General features: G+C 40.2%; 1 protein-coding gene across 1 annotated transcript in view; it reads left to right on the forward strand.

Moving 5' to 3' along the window:
* The window catches only part of LOC127204365 (interferon-inducible GTPase 1-like), a 144672-nt gene extending 138890 nt beyond the window's left edge, over nucleotides 1-5782 (forward strand). Inside the window, exon 2 of the mRNA XM_051163310.1 lies at nucleotides 4283-5782. Coding sequence (XP_051019267.1) covers nucleotides 4301-5545 — 1245 coding nt within the window. The 5' untranslated portion in view covers nucleotides 4283-4300 and the 3' untranslated portion in view covers nucleotides 5546-5782. The remainder of the gene's footprint in view (nucleotides 1-4282) is intronic.
* The last annotated feature ends 16546 nt before the right edge of the window (nucleotides 5783-22328 follow it).

Raw genomic sequence — 22328 nt, forward strand, 5'->3', positions numbered from 1 at the left:
GGGGAGGAGGTCCCCCTCAGTCATAGTCATAGGGAAGGGGAATGAGGTGAAAGCGGGAGGGAGGGACGAATGGGAGGATGCACGAGATAGGATAGCAATTGAAATGTAATATGAATGATTTTATTTTTCAATAAAAAAAAGCTGATACAAAAAAAACATTCCTTGTGGTAAAACCTTCCAATGTATTCTCTTTATTGGGCAACTTCTATTAAAAGTATGTACTGAGAAAACAAATCTCTCTCTATCATGTTCATGTAAAGGAATAGTGAAAAAGGAATCTTTTAGATCAATCACTCTATGGTCATTTCTTAGGTAACAAGGAAGGCAATGGGATTGTAAAGTTCCCATTTGCTGAATAATTTTATTAATTGCTCTGAGATATGTTAACATCCTCCATTTTCCAGATTCTTTTTGATAAGAAATACAGGAGAAATCCAAGAGGTGTTGGATTCCTCTATATGTTTAGGCTCTAGCAGTTCTTGGACTAGTTGTTCTAGTTTTGTAATTTTTCTTTAGACATAGACAATTGTTCTATCCAAATAGGTCAGTCAACCACTTTAGTGGCAAGGCTGTAGGTGTTTTACTAGCAGTGGTTCCCCAATATAAGGTAGAAAAGTCGACCCCTGCTGTATCTTGTTTACGGACAGACTAGACAGCCTATCACTGTCTTTGATAACCCTTTTTAATAATTTTTTATCAGGAGTATCATTTGTTTTCTGGCTTGTCTCTGAAATTGGAGGGATGTTAATTTGGGTTTTCCATTGTTGTAACAGATCTCTTCCCCATAAGATTATGGCTATATCAGCCATATAGGGCCTTAATTCTCCTATTTGACTTTCTGGCCCTGTATATTTAAGCCATCTTACACTTTGTCTTACTTTATACAATGATCTAATCCCTAGGAACTGTGTAGATGCCTTTTGAAGTGACCAAACTGGATGTCAGGAATCTAGGGAAATTATTGTTATGTCTGCCTCAGTATCCAGTAAACCCTCACTCTTAATGCCATCTAACTGTAATTTTAACTTTGGTCTCCTATCATTTATAGTAGTTTGCTAAATTATTTCATTTTTGGTATTGTCATCACATCTTATTTTATCCCTTGAAGAATTTTTATCTCCATTAAATGGGTTTTCTAAGTCTTCAGTATCCCTATTTGTCTTACCAGACCTTTAAATATCCTGTTGTCCTTTAGAATAATCCTTTTTTGGTGAGCAGGAAACGAATGGCTCTTTCACTGGGCCTTGAGCATAGCTCCTTTATCAGTTTCCCAAAATTAAGGAATTGCCACGGATATCTTTTGATGACTTACATTCATAAGCTGCATGACCACTCCTTCCACACTTTTTACATATCATAGGAATTCTTTTCCCTGAATCTACATTATGGAATAATTTACTTGTGGAAACAGTTTGTTCATCATCATCTAGGGAATTATTTGAATTTTCATGGCCACAACAGTGAAATGTTTGTGTTTTAATGTCTTCTGTAGTTCTTTGTCCAACTATTATGGAATCATGACTATTTATTCCTATGTCTCTAGTAATTTTAATCCATTCATGAAAAGGTGCAGATCTTGCCCTCAAGAATCTAATAGCCTTTTTGCACTCAACATTAGCATTCTCAAAAGCTAGAGATGAAAGTAGAATTTCTCTAGCATTTGGGTCTGCTATGGTTTTATTCAGAGCTTTAGTTAGTCTCTGTTAAAAGGTCAGTGGAAGATTCATTTGAACCTTGGGATATTTTTGTAAATTATTCTGTTTGTCCCTGTTATTCAACCTTGTCCCAAAATTCCATGGCTATTGTTCAGCATTGTTCTAAGACAGCATCAACAAGAGCAATCTGTACTGGTAATTCAGAATAAGGGCCTTCACCTAGTAACTGATCCTTGACAAGGTCAATGCCTCTACTCCTATTCTGCTGTTGCATAATTGAAGCCTCATTTTTCCACCATGCAAGTCATTGTAATTGGGGACCTGGCTCTAAGATGGCAGTCATCAATCTCCCCAGTCTTTTGAATTATGTGATTCAGTGTGGCCCAGTTATTAAGTGTTTGTTTAACATATGGTGAGTATAAACCATAACTGTTTATTGGCTCCTTAACCCTCTTTAATCTTCTGCATCTATAGGTTGCCACTCAAAACCCTGATAACTTTGTGGATTTTGCTCATCTCCTGGTAGTTCTCTTATCAAGACTGGGAAAATTATTTTTGGTTTTTTAACAAATAATGACTCCCCTGTAGTCTTGTTACAAGACTTTTTTCTTCTGCTTCTATCTCAGTATTATTATTCTTAGCTATAAATCTTTCTAACTTCTCTTCTAAGATTTGTTTCCAAATTTCATATTTTTCATTTTGCTTTGTCTCCTACACCCTAGCATTTTCCTCAGTCCAATCTATAATTTTTCCCTAAAGCCTTTTCCTTTGAAGAAGTATAGAAAGCAAAAATGACTAAAATAAAAATAATAGTCACAATCAGTAACATGATCAATCTCTCTCTCTCCTATTTGTATCACAGCATCATTTAAAAGAGCATTTAACAAACCCCAAAAGTTGTGAGTTAAATCTTTCATCTTTATATGTCTTTTTTTTTTTTTAAGCAGGGGAGTTTATTCCTCCCACCAAGCTATGACAAAGTATATTTTACTGGTGTGGATACAGTAAATTTGTTGGGCACCAATTTGTTGCAGTTAATTGTATCTATAAGGCTTAGGAAACCAATAACTGACACAACGAGACTGAAATTTAATGCAAAGCTGTAAGCACTATGCTGGGCTGAATCTAAACTACTTCTAATGTAATAATATACTAAAATTAAACTAATCTAATTCTATGTCCTCATAACCTACTACATCCCAAGCACTTGCCAATTTGATGGTCCTTGGGTGGCTTCACTCCCCCAACTTCCCTCTTGTCAACTGCCCCTCCCAACTATCAACTCCTGGCTCCACCTCCTCTCCAGAAAGTCCTGCCTTCCACTTCCTATCCCTCTGTCTGTCTGATTGGCTAAACAGCACTTTATTGACAGTTGTTATATCCAATCAAGACATTCTTCCACACCAGAATTGTAGGAATCTGCAACCATATGCCCTTGATTAGATGCTGAGGATTGAACCCAAGTCCTTATGCACGCTGGAAAAGCTCTCTACCAAGTGACCTGTAGCTGAAATGCACATTTAGATTATTTTCATGAAATAAAAAGTTTAAAAGAAACAGTGGATCTAAATGATGACCCAAGGTTCCTGAAATACTGTATTGAATAGATGGATTTTAACATGGACTTTAAGGGTAAAGAAGTTTTATATTATTACAACTACATATTTCTTATGGAGATGAGTTAAAAAACAAAGGAAAGTCAATCCAAAAAAGTTAAAAATTATTTCAACCAAATACAATAACTGAACTTACTGACATCTTTGGAAGACAAAACAGACAAGGATTTATGTTGGTTATATCATTAGAGATTCAGCATGGATTAAATGCTGATGTCAATTACCATTCATTATTACCTCTTTTCAGTTTAAGAAACTGAATGTATGTTAGTTAATTAAGCGCCCAATCATATGAAGGCACATACTGAAGGAAGTGTGCACAGAGAAAGAAGACATTGCATTTCATATGAAATACTCCAGTCAGGTTACAAGCAACACAGTTGTGTTTTGATAACTGTTGATGCTAGCCAAAGTACAAAGTACACATGCATATTTTTATATTATTGTTCCTTATGTTAATTAAGTTTTAATTTTGTCATAAATTAGGGTATGATTGAGAGCTAGTAGATACCTATTCCAGTTTTCTTACTATTGCTATGATTAGCATCATGATCAAAAGAATTTTGGAGAGAAAAATATTTGGGAAGCTTACACATTGGGATCACAGTCCATCATGGAGTGAAGTCAGGGCAAAAACTGAAGCAAGAACATTAGGAGAATACTGCTTACTGCCTTGTTCGCCATAGTTAGGTCATTTGCTTTAATTTACAACCCAGGATCACCCAGCCAGGGATGGTGACACTCACACTGAGCATAGACCTCCACATTAATCCTAAGTCAAGAAAATGTCCCACAGGCATGCCGCAGTCCAGAGTGATGGAGGAAGTTCCTCCACTGAAGTGTCTGCTGCCAAGAGAAATCTAGGTTGTATATTATTGGCAAAAGATATGAGCATAATATATACAGAAGCTAGTCAATGTCAGAACATAACTGAGTCTGAGGCTAGAACACACTGGGGAGCACAAAGGCATCTTCGATCTCTTACAACTTACTCTCCCTTCCTCCTTGCAGTGCCTTTTCAACACAGTCATGGGTCAGCTCTTCTCCAGCACACCTAAGGATGAAGACCATGGAGATTTGGAATCCAGCTTCACTGAATATTTTAAGAATTATAAGGAAGAAAGCAAAATCATTTCTAAAGAAACTGTCCGTTTAATTGAGTTGCATCTGAAAAAAGGAAACATTCAGGGGGCAAACTCTGCAATCAGTGATGCATTAAAAAATATTGATACTGTCCCAATAAATGTTGCTGTGACAGGAGAGTCTGGAGCAGGGAAGTCCAGCTTCATCAATGCCCTGAGGGGGGTTAAAGATGAAGAAGAAGATGCAGCTGAAACTGGGGTAACAGAGACAACCATGGCGATAACTCCATACAAACACCCAAAAATTAAAACTTTGACTTTATGGGACCTGCCTGGCATTGGAACTATGAAGTTTCCACCAAAAGATTATCTGGAAAAAGTAGAATTCAAAAAGTATGACTTCTTTGTTATTGTTTCTACCACACGATTTACAAAATATGAAGTAGACCTTGCCAAAGCCATTAGACTTATGAAAAAGAATTACTACTTTGTGAGAACCAAGGTGGACTCTGATCTAGAAAATGAGAAGAAATGCAAACCACGCACCTTTGACAGAGAAAAGACTCTGAACCAGATCCGAAGCTCCTACCTGCATATCTTAAGAGACAATGGAATTAGTGAACCTCAGGTTTTCTTGATTTCTAACCACGACTCATCTGACTATGATTTTCCAGTCCTAGTGGACAGCCTGTTTAAGGAGCTTCCTGCTCAAAAGCGCCACAATTTTATGCTTTCTGTGCCTAATATTACGGAGGCAGCCATTCAAAGAAAATACGACTCTGCTAAGCAGTTTGTCTGGTTGGAAGCCATGAAGGATGGAGTTTTGTCAACTGTTCCTATAGTGGGCATCCTCAAGGACAGTGATGTGGAGAAGCTGGAGGCGAGTTTAAGCCACTATCGAGTCCTCTTTGGAGTGGATGATGAATCCTTGGAGTTCATGGCTAAGGACGCCCAAGTGCCTGTTGAACAACTGAAAAAAAACCTTAAATCTCCTTATTTGTTGCAAACTAAGAATGAAGAAACATTAGGAGGAAAGCTTTTGAAATATTTGGAGAAATTTGCCTCAGCTAATGGCGGGCTCCTGGCAACAGGTCTTTACTTCAGGAAAAGCTTTTACTTGCAGTTTCATTTCCTTGACATAGTGACTGAAGATGCCAAAGTTCTCCTTAGAGAGGCATATTCAAAAATCTAGCTCAAACTCAACTCACCCACAGCTACTGAAAATTACAGGACCAAATGGTTAATACCAGGGAGTTATTAGATAAATCCCCCCTCTGAGGTCTTTTCTTTACACCAGCCAATCAGCTGCCACCATGGGAAAACCTGAGGATAAGGGTCATGAATATTAATGTGTCAGAACCTGACAATCCCCAATCCCTCTTCAACTCTCTATGATCCCCAATACCTTCTTCTCGGTCTTAAAATTCCATATGCATGCCAGAAGACAGACAGACAGACAGACAGGCAGACAGGCAGTGACAGAGAGACAGAGAAAGAGATACAGAGACTGAGAGACTGGCAGAGAGAGGCAGAGAGAGACAGAAAGGGACAGAGAGTTCTCTGTGTTCTCTGTGTCACCTCTGTACTTCCTTAAGATGATTTTTCTATTGCAACCTCAACCTCTCTGAAACTTATATACAATTATTCCTTTATGTTCATGGGTCTTGCTCTGATTTGCTCATTGTGTCTCACAAGACACACACACACACACACACACACACACACACACACACACACACACACACACACACACACACCCCTGAACATTACTTCTTGCCCTGTGTTAGACAGTGACTATCACGGCTTATAAATTCTATCAATAATCGTGCCCATTTTGTTTGAGCAGTCAACCCTAGCATGCTAGAATAAAGGCTCTTTGCTTTTACATTTGAAAATAAAATAAAATAATATGAATTCTATCAACAGGAAGACTGTAAGACCACAGTCAAAAGAAGCCAGAAACACTGATCACAAGTTTGCTATTAACCAATTCCTAAAACCACCAGGTCAGAATCTTTCTAGAGACAATAAAAATCATCTATAATTCTGTGCCAGGACCAGTAGGGAACCCTGAGCTCTCCTTTCTATCATTACTTATCTTGGTTATGATCACGAAGAACTGCTTTAATCCATATGTGATGCCACAGAATAATACTAATAAATTGTTGATTACAAAGAGTGACTGCTTGTTGGTATTTGACATTCCCAGTGTGCCCCTGTAATGCTCCTGTTAATTGCTGGCAGTGTCCTTTTATTTACTGACAATCTTAATTCCTGTTCCCAGGCCTACTATATTTTTTCCTTAAAATGAAATGTGATAATCAGTACCTGAGTTAGAAGTGCTGAAAGAGAAACAGAACCATGCTGGTTTTACCACTATGACTCTGTAGTATAACTTGAAAAGAGGTATGGTGATCCCTCCAGCAGTATACCTTTTACTCAGGATTGCTATGGTTTCGGGGGTCTCTTGTACGTCCATAGGAATATTAAGATATTTTTCTAATTCATAAAAAAGGCATTAGAATTGTCACTGGGATTACATTAACTCTGTGGGTTGTTTCCAATAACATGTGGGAACTGGACAAGGGCTAGCTTCCCTGAGCAGAAGCCCCCTCCCTGCCCTATGCTCAATCAGCTTGAAGTCAACTTCCCTGAGAGCTAGAGGAGGGGCTCACTTCCCTGAGATCCAAACAAAAGCTCCCCTTATAAGATTAGGGCCAGATTCCCCTTCCCCAGTTGTGTGGGAGACTCCCCCCCCCCACCCGCCCCGCAGTATAACAGCTACAGCAGATGAAATGTCTAGATAAGAGTCCCCCTGCAACATGACTCAAAGCTCCTCTGCCCTGTACCTTATCAGTTAAGGCCAACTTCCCCTATGCCCCTTACCCAATTATGTGATGCCAAGGCTGCAAAAGTCCTGCGTATGGTTTCTGCTTTTAAAAACCTTGTATTCTAAGGAATCAAGGCCATCCACCTTCCTCAGCCTCTGAGGAACAGACAGTCCTTGCTCCAGAGCAAGATCAATAAAAAAGACCCTGTGTACATTACATCTAACTGGTTTCTGGTAGTCTGTGAAGTTTCATGATTTGAACATTACAAAGATAGCCATTTTCACCAGCCTGGTCTACAGAACAAGTTCCAAGAGAGCCAACACTACACAGAGAAACCCTATATCAAAAATAAATAAATAAATAAATAGAGTCATTTTCACAATATAGATTCTTCTAATCCAGGAACATGGGAAATCATTCCATCTCTCAGTGTCTTCCTAAATGTCTTTCTTCAATGTTTTAAAGTTTCGTTATGTTTTTTTAACTTTTTATTATAATTTATTCTATTACATCCCAATTGTTATTCATTCCCTCCCTCCCTCCCTCTTCTACTCTATTCCTCTGCCCTAGACCTTTGGAGGAGGGCTCCCCCTCCTATCAGGTCTCATTTGGATAGCCTGCATCCCTTCCTTTGTGTGCCTGCAGGGCTTCCCCACAGGGGAGTGGAAATGATCAAATTGAGGCCACCAGAGTTCCTTTCAAAGGCAGTCCTCCCCACACCCATTCACCCCCACCACAACTGTGAAGAATGAGCTGTCCATTGGCTGTATCTGAACAGAGGGTCTAGGTTCTCTGCATGTGTTGTCATTGGTTGGTACAACTGTTTGTGTAGGAGCCCCTGGGCCCAGATCCTCAGGCTGAGATAGCAGAACTAAAATTGGATTTCAGGGTAACTGGGGCAAAGGTTAAAAAATAGACCTACAGGGGATAATCTGCCCCCACTAGAGATAGCATTGCCTAGTGACTGACCCAAAGGGTTCCAAAGGAGATAGAGTTGATAAAAGACCCAGTTTTATGGCCATATTCCTTCCTGTATCACCTAGCAACCAACTCATCCCATGGGGAGAACAAAAGAAGTTAAGGCATGGGTGGTCTTGGAGCCCTTTTCTGCTTAAAGGACATTGAGAGGATAAAAGGACTTCAGATCATGGCCCCCGAGGTCACTCCTGAGACCTAGCATTTGGATGATCAGGTGCAACCCAGCTCGTAGCTGAATTAAAGATTCTTTTTGCATATTACAATGGTTTTGTGTGTTTTCTGGTTCTTTTTGGGGATCGATCTGGGCTCAACAAGGCCTTGATGGTCTTCTTGCGGGGTTCCTGAACCCTTTGGGTCCTTCCACACACCCCCATTCTCCACACCATTCTCAGCATTCCATCCAGAGTCTAGGGGCAAGTCCTGATCCCCCACTGGGTGGAGAATCTCAGAGAACATCTATGTTGGCCTAATATCCACTTATAAGTGAGTGTATACCATGCATGTCTTTCTGGGTCTGGGTTACCTCACTCAAGATGATTGTTTCTAGTTCCATCTGTTTGCCTGAAATTGTTAAGATTTCCTTGTTTTTAAGAGCTGAGTTGTATTCCACTGTTTAAATGTACCACAGTTTCTTTATCCATTCTTCGGTTGAGGGACATCTAGGTTGTTTCCAGATTCTGGCTATTATGAATAAAGCTGCTAGCTGGGTGTGGTGGTACATGCCTGTAATTCCAGAACTCTAGAGGCAGAGGCAGGCGGATCCCTGTGAGTTCAAGGACAGCCTGGTCTACAAAGAGAGTCTAGGATAGCCAAGGCTACACAGAGAAACCCTGTCTCAAAAACAAAAAAAAAAAAAAAAAAAAAAAAAACACAAATGAACAAAGCTACTATGAACATAGTTGAGCAAATGTTCTTGTATGGTGGAGCAGCTTTCAGGTAAATGCCCCAGAGTGGTATAACTGGGTCTATTCTCAACTTTTTGAGAATGCACCAGATTGATTTCCATAACCCAGGGTCCTATCACAAGAAGGAGAAAACAGTACTTAATTATTCTATGTGTGAGGGGATGACTTCTAGGTACAATTAAAGGTCATTAGCTACAGGCTAGCATATCCTCAGCATAAGATGGGGTACTTGCAGGAACTCCCTGTACTTGTTGAAATAGCTCATCAGGAAAGGACCATGCCTGTATTCTTACATGAGAGCAATGTGACACTCCATACAATCTGGGGCTACCAAGTCAGGTGGAGTGGGAGCCCCACTGAGAAAAGGGAGTCCACCTTCACAGACTAAGCACAAAATGGCTATCCGGAGAAGTCAGACTTTAACCTTATCCAACAGAGTCCCACAGTACATGAAGTTGCCTCTGTCTTCATGGCACATATGTTTAGAAGAGTAATGTCCTTTTGATTGATTGGTCCCTTAATCAATATGAAGTAACAATATCTTTTCTCACTAGTTTTGGTGTGAAGTCTATTTTCTCAGACATTAGAACAGCAACATCTGCTTGTCTCTCGGTCCATTGGCTTAGACACCTTTTCCCACCCTTTTACCCTGAGGCAGCGTCTATCTTTTGTAGTGAGGTGCTTCTCAGAGGCAACACCTGCTTTTTTATCCAAATTCTGGTCTTTTGAGCAGTAAACTGAGACCATTAATCTTTAGAATTCTTGTTGAAAGTTAGATATTGCTTCCAGACGTGTGTTGATTTTGCAGGCTTTGGATTGGGGGTTTGATTGTCCTTCCTCTCATGCTTAGTTTTATTCTAACATGCTTTATTTTTCCCCTCTGGCTTGCCTCATACTGGAATCATTTTTCTCTTCAGTCCATAGAATTCCTTCAATTAACTTCTGTAGAGCCACCCTAGTAGTCAAAAATCCCTTTCTTTTCTTCTTCTTCTTCTTCTCCTCCTCCTCCTCCTTCTTCTTCTTTTTCTTCTTCTTTTGTTTGTTTGTTTTGTTTATCTTCATCATAGAGAGTTCTTATTTCTCTCTACGTATAGTATTCTGGATTGACAGTTGTTACTGTTCAAACCTTGAAATCCATCACTCTAAGCCCTTTTGGCTTCAGCTTCAGTTGAGTGATCTGTGTTATTCTGACAGCCCTGCTGTAATGCGTGATCTGATGTGTCTTGCCATTTTCAATATACTTCCTTAGCTCTGTGTATTTCCTGTTCTAGTTATGATGAGAGAAGTTCTGTTCTGGTCTTGTCTCTTTGGCATCCTAAATGACTCTTCTTTCTGGAAAGGCATCTCTTTTTCTAACTCTGAGAATTTTTCTGTTATTCATCTGAAAATGTTGTCTATGCTTTGAGAAAAAATTATTCTCCTTCTATGCCTTTAACAAATAAATTTGGTCTCCATGGGATTCCAGTATATCTTGGAATTCCCACTGGCACCTTATTATGTCATCTTTGACCTTGGATTGTTCCAGTTGCTGCACCTCGTCTTGGTCCCGTCTTTCCACAGAGTTATTTGACTTTCCATGTTTGTTTGTTTTCACTCCAGGCACTTAAGTTGGCTTTTCTTCATTTACTCCTGTCTCTTAGTTAAATTCCTATTCATGTCATCCATTACTTTCCTTATTCCATCCATCTGTTTGTGTCTTTGAACATATTTATAAATCTTAGTTTGAGTTCTTTGGGATTTCATCAACTTACTCTAACTAAATGCCACCACTGTGGGATTAATAATTTTTTCAAAGGTTTATTTATTTATTATAAATACGGTGCTCAAGAGGGCATTAGATCTCATATAGATGGTTCTGAGCCACCATGTGGTTGCTGGGAATTGAACTCAGGACCTCTGGAAGGGCAGACGGCGTTCTTAACCTCTGAGCCATCTCTCCAGCCCAGGATTAATAATTTTTAAAGGAGTTACAAGTCTCCGGTATTTGTTTCTTATGTCATTACATTGGAAACTATGTGTCTGCTATCACTTCTTTGCTTGGCTTAATTTTTGTCATCTATTTTCTTTCTCTGAAGTATTTGCAATATCCAAGTGGGACATGGGTGTGGTACTGTTGAGGGTATACTTCAAAAAATAGTTCCTCAGACCAGGAGGTGCGGATGCCTTGTATAGACTATTATTCCCCAGTGGAATACCAACTGGGAGAACAACAGCTGTTTGAAACCATCACTGTGTAATTGTCATCAGCCAATCATAATGGTGGCCCCTCAGACATCATCAGCTGTTGGAGAGTAAACTAAGAGTAGTGTGGATTGTAGTTATTGTCTATTGGGATTGTAGGAGAGGAAGGGAAGACGGACAGACAGAATTAATGATTAAATATTAAATAAGCTTTGAAAAGGGGATGGGTAAAGATGGACTTTGAGAACATAGGCTAGGTAAGTGTCCTAGTTTGCTATCTGTTCGTGTGATAAACATTGTAACTGTGGTGGTTTGAATGTCAATGACCCCCATAGCCTCATGTATTTGAATAATTGATCCCCAGTTGGTATAACTGTTTGGGAAGAATTAGGAGATATGTCCTTGTTGGAGAAGGTATATTATTCTTAGCTCTCTCTTCCTTGTGCTTGTGGATCATGATGTAAGCTCTCAGCTTCTGCTCTAGGGCCATGCCTCCATGCTGCCATGTTCCCCACCATGACAGTCCTGGACACTCTGAAACTGTAACTTCCAAATAAATTCTTTCTCCTACTCTTTCTTCATGCTATCTTATCACAGCAATAGAAAAGTAAGACAATGACAAAAAGAAACTGGAGGAGGAAAGAATTCATCTCATCTTACAACTTCCATATCACAGTCCACCACTGAGGGAAATCAGGGCAGGAACTCAAGGCTGTAGAGGGGACACTCCCCTCCCCCCCACACACACACACACCAAAGACCCCAGTTTGTTTGACTAGTCCAACTCCATAACAGGCTCAGGTTTTCATTCTGACTAACTAGGCCAATTTTCTAACACTTCCTGAAAAAAACACATCTCGTGGACAGCTAATCAGCTTATATGTCAAAATGACCAAATACTATGTTTTTGTTACTTCATGGCCTTGGTAAAGAACACAGCTGGTCCTATCCAATCAAATTAAATGCCAACTCCTGAGTAAGAGCCAAAACCTCAGAGACTCAAAAAGTCCCCGGTAACCAAACAAGCAACCAATCCTGAATCCCTTCATATACTCTAACTCACCTCTGACCAGTCAATTAAAGCTTGTCACAAATCCCTCTGTCTATAAATTGAGCCTGTAAGCTCATTTCAGGGTCGCCCTCTAGAGGAGAGAGGTGATCACAGCATTCTGGAATGAAAATGTTCTTTGCTTTTGCATACTGCCTTGGGGGTCTTTCTTCAGCAGATCACCTGGACCTTAACACTGTCACCTGAATCAGAAATCATGAGGGAAGACTGCTTTCTAGCCTGCTCCTTGACTGATGCTTTGTTGACCCGTTCTTTTGTTTGTTTGTAATTATTTTTATTTTTTACACATACATTTATATTATTCCACATATATACAATAAGCTACCTATAGCAAGAATAACCATGACACAATCAGGAATTAATAAATGTTACATTCTTAGTGTTTTGGCTATTTGTACATTGGCCTTTTCTTGCATCCCAGGATCACCTGTCTAGAGATGTTGTTACTGGCAGTGGGTTGAGCTTCTCACATCAGCCATAAGTCAATACATACATACATACATACATACATACATACATACATACATACATACATACAACTTTCTCAGAGCTGGAAAGATGGCTCAGCAATTAAGGGTATTGTCTACTCTTCTAGAGTTTGACTCCCAGAACCCACTTGGTGGCTCACAGCTGTCTGTAACTCTAGTCCCAGGGGATCTAATGCCCTTTTCTGTCCTCTAAGGACTCTATGAACACAAGTAGTAGACAAGTATGCATACAGACAATACACTCACACACATTTAATTAATTAATTAATTAATTGTGCCCTCAGGGTCTTAGAGACAGGCTACAGTACACAGGCTGGGAAAGGCTTGGGGTGGGGTGGGGTGCCTTCACCTATGCTGGGTACGGACTGTCCAGTGCAGCCACTTTAGGTTTACCCATTCCCCTGCCTGTAGCCCTTCATCCATGCTCTATAAGTCAGTCTAATAAATTCTTTGTTTTTCCAGGATGAACTTGGGTAGAATCAAACTTTTGTTTGCTGTTGGGATCTTATGAGAAGGAGACTATTGTTTGATCCACCTCCCCCAAAAAAAGGTGAAAATTCTTGTAACAAAGCCATAAAAACAAAAAAAAAGTAAAACTAAATGTAAAGAAATTATATTAAAAGTTGTAAAGAAAAGCATGAATACACAAAGACAAACATATCAAGACAGCATCAAATCTCTCATCAGCAATCTCAATGACTGGAAAGCATGGAACGATGTGTCTCAAGCCCTAAATATAGATAATTGCTGCTTAATATTACTATATCCACAAAGCTATCATTTAAAATTGACAGGAAAATAGGAAGATTTTTAAACAAACACAAATCCAAAGTGCTATGACCACTAATATATTAATACAGAGCAAATTTAGGTGAATACTATACACAGAGGAAGAAAAAGACAGTTTCAATTGTGACCACACAGGAGAGGAACAAATCCCATGAGAGGAGCAGATGAACAAGGGGAAAATGGGAAGGACTGCGGTGTGTCTAGTACGGCGAACCAGCAAACAATATGGGGCGAGGGGGGCAGAGAATCATCTAACCAAACTACAGAATTTAACAGACTTCTCTCAATGGCTATCTGAACTTAAAATGGTCTCAATAAATAAATAAAATTTAAAAACGGATGTAGAACACCTAAGTGGAGTAAAAAACAAGATCCAGCTATCTTCCAGTATCTAAGAAACATACATCCGTAACAAAGACATTTACAGACTGTCACATGTCTACTGATGCACCATTAACAAGCAAGAAGACATATTAGATTCTGTAAACTTGCATGTTTTAAATGTTCCATAAAGCCTTAAACATTTAGGAGTCAGTGTTCTTTTATCAAGTAACATGAGATGTGAATGTTCACACTGTCTCACCCACTGAGTGTAAGCAAAAGCTCTGAATAGAATGCACAGAGCAACTGACTGGGGACGGGGGGCTCTACAAAACGCTAACAGTGGAGTGTTAGCCCTAATTATGATGTCTATACCACACCCCCTCACACCCACAAGGCTCAGGGAACACTCCAAAGAAGAGGCAGAAAATTTGTGAAAGCCAGAGATCAGGGAAGCTGTGAAATAGCGTCTTCTGGACATGGCAGGGCTGTTGGGCTCACAGGGCTGTTGGACTCACGAACTACAGCAGCCGTGGTTGCCAGTACAAACCCACACCACCAAGCCAGTCAACGCTCCAGCATGGGGAGGGAAAGGGCACCTGTGTCTACAGCCATAGATGAGCAGCCACGGGCAGTTGGTGGATGCTGAAGGAGGGAGAGTCAGTCTAGATGAGCAGCCATGAGCAGTTGGTGGATGCTGAAGGAGGGAGAGTCAGTTTAGATGAGCAGCCATGAGCAGTTGGTGGATGCTGAAGGAGGGAGAGTCAGTCTAGATGAGCAGCCATGGGCAGTTGGTGGATGCTGAAGGAGGGAGAGTCAGTTTTCTTCAGTGGTCTTGGCCATGGTGATTGACCGTGTTTCAGTGAATGATACCTTCAGCATGGCATATGGGCAGCACCAGTATGTCTTAGTGGGTTATTTGTCTCACCAACATGACTGCCCTGGCATGGGCTGAGAAAGGATGACCAATGAACACACCAAATGGATGGGGAAAAGACTATGAGGACTCAATCCTACATAAAAAATTACAGGCAAAAGGAGGAAGTCTGGAGGTGGTCCTCCCCAGGGAAGGGCACACCTATGGGTTGCCCAATACCAGTCAGCTCTGAAGACATACATGCAAGTAACATTAAACAGACTCAACAGGCTATGTTTCGATATGTGTGTGTGTGTATGCATGTACATATATGCATGCAAAAGCAATTCATTAAAAAGGAGTACATGAATTTGAAGAACAGCGAAGGGTATGTGAGAAGGTTTGAGAGGAGGAAAGAGAAGGAGGATATATAGCAATTAAATTATAATCTCAAAAAGAAAACGAAAAAAAGGCCTGTGCTCACATGTCCATACCCATACACAGACAATTGTAGAATAATAAAAATAAATCTTTCTTTAAAGATCTGGAAAGACGGCTCAACAATTCAGAGCACACACTTCTCTTCCAGGGGCCCTAAGTTTGGGTCCTAGCACCCACACTGGTAGTTCCCATCTATCCACAGTTCCAGGGGTTTCCAAAGTCTCTGCCCTCAAATGCGCACACAAACACCTGGGGGCCCAGACACACATACACACACACACACACCACATACACTTTTAATATTAATAAAAATAAATCTTAAAAACAAAAGACATAAATTTGGGAGGGGGGGAGGAAGCAGGAATGGGAGCAGCTAGTTATTATTGAAATACAGTACATCCGTGTGTTAAATTACCAAAGATTTAATTTTTAACGTTTAAAAAGGAAAATAACAGTGAATTAGAAAAGGGAAACAGTGGAGCACTACAGTGGAGCACCGCTCCGTGGGTATTATGAATAAGTTTCTTTCTCTTTCTTTCTTTTTTTTTTTTTTGTTTTTTTTTTTTTTTTTTTGTTTTCTTTTTTTTTTAAGTCCATCTGTTATCCGTCTGAACTCAAAGATGGCCTGAATGTCTGAGGTTTGCTGGCAGGGTTCCAACAGAAGCCATTTATTTTGCTAGAAAGAGTAGGACAGGAAGTGACTCTCGATTAGAAAGAGCGAGTAGCTTTTATTCTTTCCCCCAAACCATGGCAGCAGTGGGCCAGGCACCTAAACTGGGAGCAAGCAGCGTTTGTCCCTGACCAGAGAACTGTGATGCGTGAGTGCAAATATCAGGTAGCCCCGGGTTTTCTCTCCCCCGTGCCTCCTAAGTTGGGAGGTTTAAACCTTAGTTTCTATTTCCAGGACCAGGAAAAGGGGCACTGGATCTGGGAATCAGCTATGAACACGGAGCTGAAGGAGGAAATTCTAGAAGTTTCCTAGGGACAGCGGGGCTCAGCTCCAAGTTAAGACAAACTAGTTTTTTCCGTAAACAGGATGTTTGTACAGAACGCTTTGAAAAGGGTGATGGAGTAGGAGGCTAGCCTCGGTAGGATAAGGCTGTCCACTAGATGGAGCAAGTTTGAACCAGCTTCAACTAATACAGCCAGGGCTCCATTGAGATGACTTTCTGGCATCAGGCAGAAAGAAACCATGGCTGACCTCACCAGGTCAAAAAGAAATGAACGCTCTCCATAGGTGCATCATAACCAAAACTTGCACTCACAACTGCCGTTCACATGAGGTAAAAATGAGGGGAATCAGAGCATCTCGCTGAAAAAAAGTTAATAGATCTATCAAAATTTGCTTTAAAAAGGTTGATAAAGTGAAGACATGCTACTAACTTGGAGAAAGTGTTTGTGAATTAAGAATCAGACCTAATGTGCAACGTATAAAGATTTCTTAAAGCTCAATAGCAAGAAAACAAGCAACTTGACTTTATACAAAGGGATAAAACTTAAATAGACATATTTATTACCAATAAGAAAAACCAATGTCAAATGAGCACTTGACAATACAGTAACATTGGGGGAACTCAAATTAAAAGTTCCCATCTATTAATATCCAAAATATATAAAGAACTCAAGAAACCACCAAAGCAAATAACCCAATTGAGAAACGGGGATCAGAACTAAACAGAGAATTCTCAACAGAGGAATATCGAATGGCTGAGAAACACTTAAAGAAATGTTCAACGTCTTCAGTCATCAGGGAAATGCAAATCAAAATGACTCTGAGATTCCATCTTACACCCATCAGAATGGCTAAGATCCAAAATTCAAGTAACACCACATGCTGGCGAGGATGTGGAGAAAGAGGAACACTCCTTCATTGCTGGTGGGACTGCAAACTAGTACAGCCACTTTGGAAATCTATCTGGCACTATCTCAGAAAACTGGGAATACAGCTTCCTCAAGACCCAGCTATTCCACTCCTTGGAATATACCCAGAAGATGCCCCAGCACACAACAAGGACATATGCTCAACCATGTTCATAGCAGCCTTATTCATAATAGCCAGAACATGGAAACAGCCTAAGTGTCCCTCAGTAGAGGAATGGATAAAGAAACTGTGATACATTTACACTACGGAATACTACTCAGCTATTAAAAACAAGGAATTCCCGAAATTTGTGGACAAATGTATTGAACTAGAAATGATCATAATGAGTGAGTTAACCCAGAAGCAGAAAGAGTCAAATGGTATATACTCACTTATATCTGCACACTAGCCCAAGGGGCGTGTCCCATGAAAGTCTTCACTTACCAGGAAACTGGGACAGAGGGGAGGACATCCTATTGGGACTCTAGGTGTGAATGGGAGAATGGGGAAATAGAAGGATCCAGAGAGTCCTAGAAATCTATAAGAAGAACATTATGATGGGCAGATCTGGGCCTGGGGGTCCTGCTCAAACTATGGCACCAGCCAAGGACAATACATGCAGTAAATTTTGAACCCCTTCTCAGATCTAGCCAATGGACAGGACATTCTCCACAGTTGAGTGGAGACTGGGGACTGACTTTCACATGAACTCTGGTGCCCCATATTTGACCACATCCCCCAGATGGGGAGGCCTGGTGGCTCTCAGAGGAAGGATAGCAGGTCACCAAGAAGAGACTTGATACCCTATGAGCATATACAGGGGGTGGAGGTCCCCCTCAGTCACAGCCATAGGGGAGGGGAGTAGGGGGAAAGCAGGAGGGAGGGAAGAATGGGAGGATACTAGGGATGGGATAACTATTTAGATATAATATGAATAAATTAATAATATATATGTAAACAAAAAAATAAAATTTTGCTTTAATTTAAAAAAAAAAAAAAGGTTCCCACCTACTAGAATGCAGAAGGAGTCCAAATGTGACTTAAGACACTTAGCAAGTGTATGTAACCTTGGCCTCATGCTACTGGGGGTGCTCCCCTCAGGAAATAGCTTGTCAATCTCCGATGAGTATATAAATTCCACGTTAACCAGCATTCCTGCTGCTAGGTACTTACCTAAGAAAAATAAAACTAGGGGTTAGTAAGACGGCTCAGCCAGTAAAGGTGCTTGCTGCCAAATGTGACAACCTAAGTTTGATCTCTGGGACCCACATGGTAAGGAGAAAACTAATTTCATCTCCTCTACCTATGTGCATAATGTCCATACACAGAAAAAAAGAAAGAAAGAAAGAAAGAAAGAAAGAAAGAAAGAAAGAAAGAAAGAAGATTTTAAAGTGAAACATCGTTCATATAAATTTTTTGTTTTGAGTTTTTATTTTACTTAATTATTAAAATACTGTTGAAACCTGGGCTTTGCAAATGCTTTTTTTTTACAATTTTTATTAAATATTTCTTACATATATATTTATATTATTACACAAATATATAATAAACTACCTATAGCAAGAACCACAAAGCAATCAGGAATTTTATATATATGTTACATTCATAGTGTTTTGGCTATTTGTATTTCGCAGCCTTGGAGAAAACATGTTTCCTATCTTGGTGCGTCTAAAATTCTGAATGTAAATCAATTTCTATCATATCTCATCATAATCAACTTAAAACATCTATCTATACCTAAAAACATCTTAACTCCTAAACAACTGAGCTTTATTGTAAAACTAAACTATCTGGTCTTCAACCCCATCAAAGACTTGAGAAGGAATAAAATTAATTACCTGAGTATATAAGGGTGCAGGTTAGCAGCTTCCCAAATGAGATGACAGAGACAGTTTGCTGTCTGAACAGTTACTCAAAATTCTCTATAACATTGAAGCATCATCTTCAGCCTTCTGGACCAATATATCTGACAGACATATTTGTGAGGCAGGAACTAATGAGGATTTGCTTACCCTGTCTTGCAGAGTTTGGCTGTCAACTCTGCCTGCATCCAACCTTGCCCATTGTTAGGCAGAATTCAGTCTGTGGTAGAAACAAGGATATTTTGCCCCGTGGCTTGTTTGCCACATTTGAAGCCATCTCCATAAGGAGGTTCTTTGATGCTCATCATCTTCTTTGAGGTCGGCTGGGTGTTGTCAGGACTTAACCTGCCTCATTGTAAATATATCCTTGAAATAATAAAAACATCTTTAAATGCCATATTCGGTATGTCTCTGAGGTTTTTGAAGACTTTATCTATCTCACCATATCTTTCTATAGAATCATATCTGTTACACCTAGGATGTATATTCTTGTAATAGAAATAGACTAGTACTTGATATGCCCATTATTTGATCAACTAACAATTAACTTGTATAATTTACTTATCCTAAACAGCCTGCAATAGCACTTTCAAAGTACTGGAAGTAAACATTGTATTATAATGAGTTGTATGGGTACAAAACACATAGTAGAGTAGAAATATATGTGTGAAGAATAACCTTAAATTTGAATTCTATACCAATGTATCTAACATTAAACTTATTTTTCATCTATATTTTAAAGTGAAACATTGTTTATATAAAATGTTATACAAAGGACTGGAAAGGCAGCTCAGTAGCTAAGAGTATCCTGGACAAGCATGAGGACCTGAGTTCAAATCTCAAATGTGCATCTGTAACCCCATATCAGGAGTTGAGGGAAAGAGACAGGCAGAGCCCTGGGAGCTCGATGGCCAGCCAGCCTGTGTAAAACAGAAAGCAGATCAGTGAGAGATGCTGTCTCAGAGCAATAAGGTAGAGAATGACAGAGGACAATTACAACAAGTCCTTCTCGGCCCCCTGAATGTTCACACAAAAACAAGCACACTCGCATGCTTGCACCACAGACACATACAACACACACATACAAAATTTTAAAACTCCCGCACATGTAATGGCTATGGATGCTTCATTCGGAAGAATCTGAAAACAATTCAAATGCTTATCCATTAACACATAAGCAGGATGTGGCACAAGCCTGTAATAAAACAGAACTGTGTAGATACACAGAATAAGAGTGCATCTCAAACCATACGCTTTGAAAGAAACAAGCCTCAGAGACAGGCTCGCATGCTTTATGATGTCATTTACCTAGAATTCCATAAAAGGCAAAACTATACTGGCAGAGAACAGATCAGTGGCTCTGAGTCAGGAAAAGAGCACACAGTGTCTTACTGTGACAGAACTGCTCTGTACCCTGCGTGTGGTTCCAGCTGTGTTCTCCTCTTCCTCTTCGAAGCTGTGAGAACAGCTGTCCCTCATGGTCCCTTGAAAAAGTTTGGAACCAATTCTTCCATATGAAGAATTAAAACTCTGAGCCAAAAGAAACCTTTACTCCTTCCCCTTGGATCAGGTACTTTGGTGACAGTGGTGCAACCATCCTGTACAGCCAGCCCAAATGGACCATGGCACATTCCCTCTGCCAGTCTCCCCAAAGCCCCTCTTTTAACCTCTGCTCTTTCTTACAGTGCTATTGCTGGGAAGCTTATTTGCTCTCTCTGTTTTGGCCTCTGTGGTGGTTTGAATAGGTTTAGCCCCATAGATTCACATGTTTCCATGCTTAGCCATAGGGAGTGAAGCTATTAAGAGGTGTGGCCTTGGAGGGGGTGTGGCCTTGTTGGGGGTGTGGCCTTGTTGGAGGAAGTGCTTCACTGTGTAGGTGGGCTTTGAGATCTTCTATGCTCAATCTCTGCCCAGTGTGGAATCAGAGTGTCCTCCTTCAGACATGCTCTTTCCTATGCCTTTCAATCAAGATGTAGAACTCTCACCTCCTTCTCCAGAACCATGTCTGCCTACATGATGCCATGCTTCCCATCATAACAACAGACTGAACCTCTGAAGCTATCAGCCAGGCCCAGTTAAATGTTTGCCTTTGCAGATGGATCTCTGTGAGTTCCAGAACAGCCTGGTCTACACAGTGAGTTTCAGGAAGTGATCCTATCTCAAAGAATAACAATAGCAATGAGAAAGGGGGGCAATACATAGATGGATGGATAGACAGATGGATAGACAGATAGACAGACAGACAGACAGACAGGCAGGCAGACAAGATGCTTTTGCCAAAGAACTTTAGGCTGATGTTTGACTACTTTAAAAATGTTTTGCTTCTGACCTGCATGAAACTATGCAGCGATTGTTTTCTTATGTAATGAATCATTTATCCTCTAAGCATACTTAATATTTTTCTCTTCATTAGTGGTCTTTATTTATGATGTGCCTTAACAGGATTTTCTTTATTTCTTCCATGTCGGGTTTACTTCTTAACACTCTGACTTTCTAGCTTTGGGGTGGACAACTTCCAGATAAGCTCCCAGTGATTTCTGACTCATGGTCCTTGAGTCTTTATGCAAAACCCACTCCCTGCATTTTGGCTAAACCTACAAACTTGTTTTTATTAAACTTTTATAACCTTTATTTAAAAAAAAATGTTTGCCTTTGTAAGAGTTGCCATGGTCATGGCGTCTCTACAGCAATGAACCCCAAACTAAGACAGCTTCCTGATAGTGTGTCCTCCCCTCACACTGCTTTAAATCTCCTTGCTTCCGTCTTTTCCTTCTCTGCTCCTTACACCCCTACTTGGCATCCTCCGGGCTCTTGACTCAGCACCTTATTCCATACTGCGGACGGTGACCCTCTCTCCACTACAACAGCGCCTTCGTCATAGTTCATATCCCCCAAACCGTAGCCACAACCATAAAACCCTTCCCACAGAACCGAAGAAGACGGCCAACTGCAACCTGAGGAAAGGGCCCGGAGCTCTGTGATAAAGCAACCACCTGCACGAACAAAGCCCTGAATGATAACAGAAGGGGGGGTGGGCAGGAGGGTGGGACCACAGTTGAGTTGAACGCTTTTATCAAAGTTCAAAGTTCAGTAGGTGTTCTTCAAAGAAAAACTTCAGATATGCTCAGTGTAGCACTTTATTGGACGCAGATGCATACATCAATGAAGTAAGATCACAGTGGGCATCATTTGACACAACACAATCCTAATATCTATGCTATCTTCTTACATAATAAATGCCAAGATGCCCTGACTTGGGTATCAAAGGGTGAGCTTTAATAGTCTAGAAATATCTCTATATAAATATAAATCATTGCATCCATCTAAAATAACCACCGTTGTTTTAGGTCAGGTTCAAAAGTCCTGGGAAATCTCTTAAAATAATACGTACTT

This window comes from Acomys russatus, chromosome 20, assembly GCF_903995435.1.
Source record: "Acomys russatus chromosome 20, mAcoRus1.1, whole genome shotgun sequence".
Lineage (NCBI taxonomy): Eukaryota > Metazoa > Chordata > Mammalia > Rodentia > Muridae > Acomys > Acomys russatus.